The sequence below is a fragment of the Mus pahari genome, chromosome 17 (genome assembly GCF_900095145.1).
Source record: "Mus pahari chromosome 17, PAHARI_EIJ_v1.1, whole genome shotgun sequence".
Lineage (NCBI taxonomy): Eukaryota > Metazoa > Chordata > Mammalia > Rodentia > Muridae > Mus > Mus pahari.
In genome coordinates this window covers 63,515,139-63,526,478 of record NC_034606.1, presented here as the reverse complement: position 1 = coordinate 63,526,478, position 11,340 = coordinate 63,515,139, and the positions used below count along the sequence as shown (strand labels likewise).

General features: G+C 47.9%; 1 protein-coding gene across 1 annotated transcript in view; it reads left to right on the top strand.

Moving 5' to 3' along the window:
* LOC110334627 (tubulin alpha-1A chain-like) overlaps positions 1–11,340 on the top strand; it is a 24,778-nt gene that overhangs the window by 11,847 nt on the left and 1,591 nt on the right. The window contains exon 5 of the mRNA XM_029547892.1: positions 3,749–3,762. Within this exon, the coding sequence (XP_029403752.1) occupies positions 3,749–3,762 (14 nt within the window). The remainder of the gene's footprint in view (positions 1–3,748; positions 3,763–11,340) is intronic.

Genomic DNA, 11,340 nt, shown 5'->3' with positions numbered 1-11,340 from the left:
AGGCCAGCCTGGTCTACAGAGTGAGTTCCAGGATAGCCAGGGCTACACAGAGAAACCCCTGTCTCGAAGGAAAAAAAAAAAAACCAAGCAGGGCGTGGTGACACGCGCCTTTAATCTCAGCACTTGGGAGGCAGAGGCAGGTGGATTTCTGAGTTCAAGTTCGAGGCCAGCCTGGTCTACAGAGTGAGTTTCAGGACAGCCAGGGCTATACAGAGAAACCCTGTCTTGGATTGGGGGAAGGGGCACAGAGTCCAAGCTTCCAGGCACCTTTCACAGATGCCCAAATAATTCAAATGACCTCAGATTTGCTCAAAAGAGCCCCAAGACAAGGCCTGTTAGACAAACAGTGGATGCTCAAGTAGTTCAAAAGAACCCCAGAGCAAAAGAGACAGGATTTCAGGGCAAATGGCAGACGTCCAAACACCTCTAAAGGGCCTCCAAGCTGATCTGGAACAGCAAGGACAGCCAAGTTAGGGAATTTAAGTCAGTCTCTCGAACCCACAGAGCTCTGCTTTATCAAACGAGAGAAGGCAGTAATCTCCCAAGTCAAAAAAAAAGAAAATGTCCCTATAATACAAGTAATCCTGGGTTGGAGAGGTGGCTCAGTGGTTAAGAGCACCGACTGCTCTTCCAGAGGTCTTGAGTTCAATTCCCAGCAACCACATGGTGGCTCTCAACCATCTGTAATGGGATCTGATGCCTTCTTCTGGTGTGTCCTAAGACAGTTACAGTGTACTTACATAAAACAAATAATATCTTAAAAAAATAAATAAGAGTCGGGTGTGGTGGCGCACGCCTTTAATCCCAGCATGCGGAAGGCAGAGGCAGGTGGATTTCTGAGTTCAAGTTAGAGGCCAGCCTGGTCTACAAAGTGAGTTCCAGGACAGCCAGGGATATACAGAGAAACCCTGTCTTGAAAAAACAAAATAAAATAAAATAAAATAAAATAAATAAATAAATAAATGTATGTCATCCTGACTTCTCTACGGGACAAGTCAAACTTCCCCACTCTTTTCTGGTTGTTCCTAATGGCTGAGGCCCCAAGGTCTGTGACTCACCCAAGTTCTTTTTTTTTTTTTTTTTTTCTTTTCGTTTTCACCCAAGTTCTAAGTGGAGCTTTAGAACAGAAGCCTCAACTCCAGCAGCCCCAAGGAGCCCGGCTTCAATACTCACCCCAGTGTCACCACTAAAGCTGGAAATAATGGTGAGTCAGGGAAAGGAGACTTCATCATTCCAGTGCCTGGGGGTACACATATAGGGAGCCCAGGAATTCAAGAGTTCATCTTCAGGGTATGGATACAAGCTCAGCTTTAAGCAAAGATCTGGGTCAGGAAGAAAGAGATATTCAGAATTAAGAGTCTCAGGGACTCCGGCTGGAGAGATGGCTGAATGGTTAAGAGCATTGGCTGCTCATCCGGAAGACCCCGGTTCAATTCCCAGCACCCCAACATGGCAGCTCACAACTGTTAATTCCAGTTTTGGACACCTAAGCAGCTGCTAGTCTCATCTTTTGTTGTTAATCATCACTTTGGTACCAGGATGCTGCACTACCTTCATCTGACCTGGTGTGTGTGTGGGGGGGGAAGGGTTAGGGTTTGGCTTCCAAGGCTTCGTTCCAAGGAACTCAAGTGACTGTAGTTTTAGGACAATGACGCGTCTTGGTGCCTTCAGCCTTGTGAGTCACCTGTGGTTTTGTAGCTGAAGCTGTGTCTAAGGGCTTGCTGCACTTGACTGCTAGCCTGCAGCAGGAGGGAATGTGTGTCAGATCCAGGTCAAGCCCTTAAGACGCCTGAAGCTTTGTTCTTATTCTTTTAAAAGCAAGCCACCCTGCAAAGAGGCTCCAGCTGGATTACCAGTGGATAAAAGAACATGTGGAGAGAGAGGGGTCATGTGGAAAAGAACCACCGTATCATCGCATCCAACAGGGGACAAGAGCCCAAGGTATCTGTCACCCTAGATCTCCCCAGTTGATGCCAGAATAATATTTATTTATGAATAGTTGCTTTAAGTAAGTTTTGGGGTTACCTGTCACAGAATAGATAATAGAAAAGGGCTTACACACATGTGGAGAGAAGATAAATACACTGGTATTTACAGATTCCAAAAACATTAGCCCCGCTAACCTGGATGAAAGAGTATCTAGAAGACATCTCTCAAACAACGCTTTATTTAATATTATGGCCAGGGTGCCGGGTCAGATGCCTTTAATCTTTAGTCCCAGCATTTGGGAGTTGGAGACAGGTGAGGTCAATCTCTGTGAGTTCAAGGCCAATCCAGTCTACATAGTGAGTTCCAAGGTAGCCAGGGCTATCTAAACAAAACAACAATCCCAAAGTCTCACTAAGTAGTAGTCCTGGCTGGCCTCCAACCTTATAACCACCCTGGCCTGGGACAAACAGCCATCCTCCTGCTCCTGCTTTCTTGGGGCTGGCACGACAGGTGTGAGTCACATGGACTCTACAATGGTGAGTTCCCATTAGCTCCAAATCACAAAAACACACCCCCGCCACACTTGCGCACACACCCCAAATTCCTAAACAAACTATTTTCTTCTACAATGGAAATCCAGAGGTAGGCAGCCTGTGACCGTGTGGTATTTTTAGGGAACTTCTGCTGGACCTCACAGCCTGTGTTCGTCACACCCCTCAATGTGTATTGTGCTGGGAACTCAGCCAGTTTAACCTGAGAACAATCAAAGGTTTTTGCCTTGGATTTCCAATATAATTATTTTTTACAACCTAAAACTTCTGCTGCCCCTGATCGGTGTGTGTGCGTGTGTGTGTGCGTGTGTATGTGTGCATTACAGTAATAAATCCTGAAAACAGCAAACAGGCAAACAGCAACTTTATGAGACAAATATCCACTGTAAACGCTGAAGCGGCACTAGGATGTTTCTTGACATTTGCTATCTGGGTTGGTGACTTCATTCATTGTAAAACTCTTAAAGACTTGTATGAAGGACCCTCCATTGCTTTCTGTGCTGGTCAATAAAAGCAAGAGCAAAGATTAGGAAACACACAGGAACACAGACATGGGACAGTACTCAGGACAGACAGAGGACACAGAAGACACAGGAAGAACCGAGCAGAGAATTAATTCAGGTCTGGGCTTACTCTTGGTTAAATGTCACCAAGGGGAAAGGCTTTGACTCCTTTTCCTATTGTACAGTGTTGGTGACTCTGAGTTTATTACAAATGTGCTCAGCCAATGCAGCAGGCCAAGGTTTCTGTAGCTGGGCAGTGTCACGGGGACCTATGTTCTGTCTTCCTCCACTGTTAGCAGGTGACTTAGGGTTGCCTTATGCTCAGGGTTGTCACTGATCCACATTCTAGCAAGAAAAAACAGGAGACATATATGCGTTAGCAACAGATTTCTTTTTATTGTTTGTTTTTCAAAGATCTACCTCCCTCCTAAGTGCTGGCCCTCAAAACTGTCTGACAAACACTACCATGCCACTAAAGCACTCACACAGACATGGCTAATATAATAGAACCCTTCTCCTCACACAACTAGGGCTCTGGTAAAGACTGAGGAACAATTAGTGTGTGTGTGCAGGCACATGCGTGTGAGTTTATGTTATATGGGTGCATATACATGTGCATGTGTGCAGGAGGTCAGAGGTCTACAGAGGGGATTTTCAGTCACTCTCTAGTCCCCCCCCACACACACACAGGGTGGGTGTCTTTCTGCATAGCCCTGGCTGATCTCAAACTCACTCTGTAGCCCAGGCTGGCCTTTGCCTCCCGAGTACTGGGATCAGAGGTGTGCACCACTATGACTGGCTTCTACCTTTCTTCTTATTTTTTAATTCTGTGTTTGTGTTGTGCCTTCATGTGGGTATATATGCACATGAATGTGATGCCCTTGGAGGTAGAGGCATTGGATCTCCTGGAGCTGAAGTTAACAGGCAGTTGTGAGCCACCTGATACAGTGTATAGGTGCTTTCTCAAGGACTGAGCCATCTCTCCCGCCCTACCACAGTATTTTCTTAGGCAAGAGTTTCTCAATGAACTTAAGAGCTCAGTGTGTATAGTTACCCAGAGAGCACCAGGATACTTCTCCCCCAGTTCCTGCTTTCCACACTGGGGGTTCCAGATGCCCACTACTGGGACCAGCATTGATGTGGTTAGTGGACAGAGAACTGAGGTCCTCACAGTTGTGTGACAGACACTTTGCCTACTAAGCATCTCCCAAACCAGTGTGCTTTGCTTCACTGGGGCTGTATTTTACTTTATATATTCTAAACACTTATTTAGAGAGTTTGCGCATGTCTGTACATGGGGGGGGTGCACATGCAAACTGTGTAAGGGAGCCCCAGGACTGCAGCTTCTGTGGGACTTCTACACTGTAAGACTTCCCCTAGACTGGGGTGACCTTTTCGGAGATGCAACTGCTTCGGTACGCCAATGTTTGCAGTGCCTTGGAGAAGTAGCTTGTGGCAGCCAGGGAGCGAAAGACAGGAAGACAAGGGCCCACATCCTAGTACCCACTACTAAGTCATCTCCCCCACTGACTGAGATTTCCTTCCATCAGGTCCTACCTCCCAAAAGTTCTTCTACAACCCAGCGGTGCCACGGGCTGGGAATCGTGCCTCTGCATGGAAGTCTGAGAGACATTCAAGATCTAAGCCACAAGTGTCTAATCAGCCTTCTTCCAGGCTTTCCAGCTGAGAGAAAGGGAGGGTCACTCCTTCAGGACAAATTAGAGCAAACTCTTCCTTTGCCTGCACTTGCCTTCCTAGCCTCCTCCTTCAGTACTGAACCTGGATTTAGCCAATGGGATATAAAAACGAAGTTACTTCAGGGGAGGTTTCTGGTAATGTTTCCCTTCTCTGTTAGTGACTGGTCCTGGAAAGGACCCATTTCACCATCAACCCCATTTATTCTAAGAAACAGGAACTTACTACACTGCCTAGGCTGGCCTCAAACTTACTGTCTTCCTGCCTCAGCCTTCTATGGAACTGAGATTAAGAGTATGTACCAAGCCGGGCGTGGTGGCGCATGCCTTTAATCCCAGCACTCGGGAGGCAGAGGCAGGCGAATTTCTGAGTTCGAGGCCAGCCTGGTCTACAAAGTGAGTTCCAGGACAGCCAGGGCTATACAGAGAAACCCTGTCTTGAAAAACCAAAAACCAAACCAAACCAACCAACCAAACAAACAAACAAAGAGTATGTACCAAGCCAGGCAGTGATGGCACAAGTCTTTGATCCCAGCACTTGGGAGGCAGGTGGATCTTCAAATTCAATGCCACTCTGGTCGATAGTGGATTCCAAGACAGCCAGAGCTACATAGTGATACTGTCTTAAAAATCCAAAATAAGGGCTGGTGAGATGGCTCAGTGGGTAAGAGCACCCGACTGCTCTTCCGAAGGTCTGGAGTTCAAATCCCAGCAACCACATGGTGGCTCACAACCATCCGTAACAAGATCTGATTCTGGAGTGTCTGAAGACAACTACAGTGTACTTACATATAATAAATAAATAAATAAATCTTTAAAAAAAAATCCAAAATAAAATAAAATAAAATAAAAAAGGTGTGTGCCTGTCTTAGTTTGAGTTTTACTGATGTGAACAGACACCATGACCAAGGTGACTCTTATAGAGAACACCATTTAATTGGGGCTGGCTAACAGGTTTAGAGGTTCACTCCATTACCATCAAGGTTGGAGCTTGGCAGTGTCCAGGCATGGTGCAGGCGGAGCTGAGAGTTCTACATCTTCCAAAGGCGAACAAAAGACTGCCTCCCATGTGGTTAGGAGCAGGGCCTCAGTGCCCACCAGCATAGTGACAGACTTCCTCCAAAAGGCCACACCTATAGCAACAAGGCCACACTTCCTAATAGTGCCACTCCCAGGGGCAAGCATACTCAAACCACCACAGTGTCATTTCTAAGTGACTTAAAACTGTCTGAAACAGGCCTCAAATGATGACACCTCCCAACTGTCACAGGATGCTACCCATGTGACAAGGGATGACTCAGAATGACTCAGCATAAGGGGGGTGGTTGTGATGGTGGTGCACTCTATCACTTCTATATATTACCACATACACACAAATATAATAAAAAAGTATTATCTATATTATCTCTTCTGTTTCCCCAGTGCCCCATGGTGCGGTGCCTGACTGATTTCAGTAGCATGACAAAGAGGACATGCTCATACTCCTGTCAAAAAGAACTGGGCTAAAACCATGCGGTTGCCATGGACTTAGTTGTGTTTGCCCACCATTGGCATGCCTGATGTGCTTGAAGGTCAGAGCGCACCAGACCTCCCGGAACTAGAGTTACAGATAGTTATGAGCCACTGTGTAGGTGCTGGGAACTGAACCTGGGTCCTCTGCAAGGTGCTCTTAACCACTGAATCATCTCTTCAAACCTAGCAGTTCTAATTTATAATTTATAATTGTGAATGTAAAAATAAAACTGTTAGTTCTTTTACTTAAAAAAAATAATAATAATTCAGAGCTGGAGAGATGGCTCAGCGGTTAAGAGCACTGACTGCTCTTCCAGAGGTCCTGAGTTCAATTCTCAGCAATCACATGGTGGCTCACAACCGTCTGTAATGGGGTCTGATGTACTCTTCTGGTGTGTCTGAAGACAGTTATAGCATACTCATATAAATAAAAATAAATAAATCTTTAAAAAAATTCATTTAATCCCAGCACTTGAGAAGTAGTGAAGGCAGATCTCTGAGTTCAGGGTTGGGCTGCTCTATAGTTGTGGCTACACATAGAAACACAGTCTCCACAAAGACAAAAAAAAAAAGTCATCTCCTAATGGGCTGAAGATGTTCTCACTCCGTGGCAGAGCTTGCTGCCCCCGAGAGCATAAGGCCCTGGGTTTAATCGCCAGCACTGCATGAAGACATAGTGCTCTAGCAGTGAGGTGTCTGAATAGGCTTAGCCCAGGGAGTGGCACTATTAGGAGGTGTGGCCTTGTTGGAGAAACTGTGCCACTGTGGAGGGTGGGCTTTCAGACCCTCCCCTTAGCTGCCTGGAAGACAGTAATTTTCTGTTTACCTTCAGAACAAATTGTAGAACTCTCAGCTCCTTCTCCAGCGCCAGGCCTGCCTGGATGCTGCCCTGTTCCCACCAGGATGATAATGGACTGACCCTCTGAACCTGTATGCCAGCCCCAATCAAATGTTGTTCTGAGAAGAGTTGCCTTGGTCATGTTATCTCTTAACAGCCATGGAAACCCTAACTAAGACATACAGCACTAGGAAAGTGGAGGCAGGAGGATCAACAGTTTAGTATCAGCTACAGACCAGGCTAGAAACCCTGATCTCCACAAATGAAAGTTAATGAAGCCGATAGTGCTAACCCACACCTATAATTCCATAATCCCAATACCTGAATGCTTCAGGCAGAGGACAGGGTCAGCCTGGGCTCTACAGTGAGTTCTAGTGGTAGAGTCCTTGCCTAGCAGACATCAGCCATTGGGTTCAATTCATATACATCCCCCTGTGCCACCCACTGCATGCGGCCCCCATGAGTCTCTGAGTCTCACAAGGTAGAAGAGACAGCTGATCCCTGCAAACTGCTGCTATGTGACTCCCATGTGCTTTCGCTAACGCTAACGCTAACACACACACACACACACACACACACACACACACACACACCACACACACACACACACACACACACACACACACATAATAAAAAAAAAATTAATTTTGTGTTTGGGCCATATGGTTCAAAGGGTCAGGCATTTGCCTCAGGCCTGATTTCCTGAATTCAATTCTTGGAATGAATGGACTGAGAGCTAAGTCTCAACAGTTGTTCTCTGCCTCCCAGTGGGTATTGCAGCATGTGTGCACAACCCGCCCCACCCCCTTATTACAAGCTGTCAGACATGGTGGCAGAGCCTTGACTTTCAGTGCTCAAGACTCGGGGGCAGGCAGATCTCTGCATGTTTGAGACCAGCCTGGTCTACATCCTGAATTCACACAACAACATAGTGAGACTCTGTTTCAACAAAATCAAACAAGGAAAAAAAGAAAGAATGAGAGAGAATTTACTTAACCAAGAACGTTATTCTTGGTTAAGTAAATTCCAGAGCAAATTGGAATATTTGAGACAAAAGAAAGATCAGTAACCACCACACCGAAAATTCTCTCAGCCAGGCAGACTGGTGGGTCTCTAATCCTAGCATTTGGAAGGTAGAGACAGGAGGATCAGGAAGAGTTCAAAGCCAAGGAACTCTGAGCAAATGTGAGGTAGCCTGGGTTATAGGAAACACTGTCTCAAAATAAAACCAGAAACCTTCTGCTGACAAGGAAATGGGATCATGTTTTCCTCTTCCTCAGCGTTAATCGCAAATTACAATTTTTATTTATTTTGGTGTGTGTGTATGTGTGCGCGCACACACACGGCACATGGGTGAGCATCATGTGTACGAGCATGCTTGTAAAGTCCAGAGATTAACTTTAGGGTTTTTGTTTTAAATTTATCACACTTACCAACTTCTATTTGGGTGTATTTCTGTCTTCCCCCTTGTTTGCTTGGTTTTGATACATGGTTTCACTGACCTGGAATTCTGGAACTAGTCCAGAAAGGACTGGCTAGTCACTGGCTAGCCACTAAGCCTCTGAGACCTGCCTGTCTGCAGCACTGGCAACACAAGCTCGAGCCACCATGACTGTCCCCCACGCCCTCTGGATTCTTGGGACTCAAGCTCTGTCTGGTCCTAACTGAACCATTTCCTCGGCTCCCAAATTACCCACATGGCTGCTCTGAAGCACTTCCAGACCTTCCCCCTTCTAACACCAGGCACCCTGCTCTCAACTCGTCCACTCCTAATTAACTGGCTAAGGCATTCCTTTACAGTGACTCCTGGAATTGTTTGGCTGCACTATGACAAGAATCCCAGGGCACCTGACTAAGAGACGCCTGAGGATCTGAAAAGGGGGAGTTCGTAGGCTGCACAGCTGCAAGGATTCTGTGCTCCGGGCTGCGGCTGCCAGGAGGACATTTTGAATAGTTTAGTAATTGCAATGTGTTTATGTGAGGGCAACTCTGAAGCCACACCTTAGCCCGGATCACCTTATGAACAGTAGTTTAGGGTCCTGAAATAAATTCGGGGATAGTTTATAATCTGGTACTGAACACAACGCCAAGCAATCCTTTTAGGAAACGTACACAGCACAAGAAATCCCTAGTATTTTTCTGTGAGACATTTTCCTTCTAGTTTTGCCTCACTTGCCCAATTTAGCTACTATTTCAAATGTTTTAAATCTTTCAAAAATCATTTGAAAGAGCCTTTTCTTGGTTTATTCCATTAAGTTAGTAGTTTAAGGCTAAAGACGGGGCCTAGTCTGCCCTTATTTTAACAAGCTCAATACTCCGCGCTTAGCTACCCCTCGGGTGATTCAAAATGCTTCCAGTACTCGATACCCTTAGATTCCGGGACGAGCCGTTACAATGTATCAAGTATGGCTACTCGCCTTTATAAGGGACTTTCACAGCAGGTTAAATACAGAATGCACAGCCTTTAAAGGAAGCGAGGAGCAAGGTAAAACTCACTCATCCAGTGTGGCCACGTGAATATGATCAACTGAGCTATCCGGACCACAAGCATATTAGGATGCTGCTTCACCTCTAAAGCTGCGGACATGCCAGGTCCCAGGGCTCGCCCACATGGAGCGATTCTCCTCTAGTGGCCTCTGCGACAGTACCGGCCGCCGCCCCGCATTGCAGCGCCGCGCCCCTGTCTGCAGCACGGCGCGCGCCCCGGCGGCGGCCCCGCCCCGCGCGCGGGCCCAGGCAGGGAGGGGGCTCCGAGGCGATCCCGCCTCTGCGGCGGTCAGGACGGGCGCCCAATGGACGCGGCTGGCCCGGGGAGGGGCCGTGGCCGGCGGCCGCGACCGCCCCTCCCCAGCTGCTACTTAAGAGGCTCCGGGGCCGGCGCCTCCGCCTCATTGCGTTACTTACCTCGACTCTTAGTTGTCGGGAACGGTAACCGAGACCCGGTGTCTGCTTCTGTCTATCACCCTCGCCTTCTAACCCGTTGCTATCATGGTGAGTGGGGATCCGTGTGTGGGGCGGAGGGGTGATGGAGGGGAGGAAGGAGCTCGCCCGGGGCTATGATCTAGGGGGGGCGCGTACGAGAGAGCTTGGGCCCATGCTGCTGGGGGCGTCCCTGGTTTGGGGGGAGGGGGCGCACACGGATCTCTCTGGAGCCCAGTCTCCAATCGTCACACCCTGCACGGAACATGCAGCATGGCGCTTTCAGACTGCAGTCTTCCCGCGCCGGCCCTTCCCCCATCCTTCCCTTGCTTGCTGCCTTTCGGGCGCGCGCGCAGGTTTTCCCCGCCCTCACTTCCTCTATCATTCGAAAAGGCGGGGGCGGGAAAGCGCCGGACACGAAAGGCGCATGCGCAACCGTTACATTCCCGCCTAAGAGCGGCGGGAACAGTCTCCGCAGTGTGCGCGTGCGCGCTGAGGCACTGCGGGTTTAATTCGTTTAGGGTGTGTCTCCAGTTGGATCCGTGTTTCGAGTTCAGGGTCAAACAGGATCTCTGCCACCTCAAACCACTTATTACCGAGATGCAGCCTCAGTCGCGACCTTTTTTGCTTTTAGTGAAAGCCATAAGGAATACGGGGAATATTTCCTCGACTATAGTCCACAAGTCTTAGTTTTCCAAAAGCAAGAGGTTCGACTATCTCAATATAGAACTTTGTGTGGGGACCAGATGATGACGTTGAAGTGTTTTGAGGGAACAGAAATCGGATCTGGGCAGTTGATAATCCCTTGCTGAATCAGAACAGATGTAGAGCAGCAGACTCTACCTACAAATAGAAGACGCTAAAGACCAACAGCCTCCAGGCTGCTCCTGGTGCATCTCTCAACACTGCTCCTTTACCACATTCCCTAGAGCCCCTGCCCCTTGTACCTGAAGCGAGGCCCCTCCCCTCCCTTTTCCAGCCACGTGCTTCCTGTACCTAGAATTGTTCTGAGATGCGGACACCAGAGCAAAAGCAGAACACAGAGGGTGGATGAAAGGCCTTTGTATATTAGTTTTCCAAGAGAGAAAGCAGTAATCATGCCTAGGTGTGGAACTTGGCCGAATTTGTCACATTGTGCCACTAAGAACTCTAGTTACTTTGCAACATTGCTAATTGATTTTTCTCTCTCTTCCTTCCTTTTCCCCAGCGTGAGTGCATCTCCATCCACGTTGGCCAGGCTGGTGTCCAGATCGGCAATGCCTGCTGGGAGCTCTACTGCCTGGAACATGGCATCCAGCCTGATGGCCAGATGCCAAGTGACAAGACCATTGGGGGAGGAGATGACTCCTTCAACACCTTCTTCAGTGAGACAGGAGCTGGCAAGCACGTGCCCC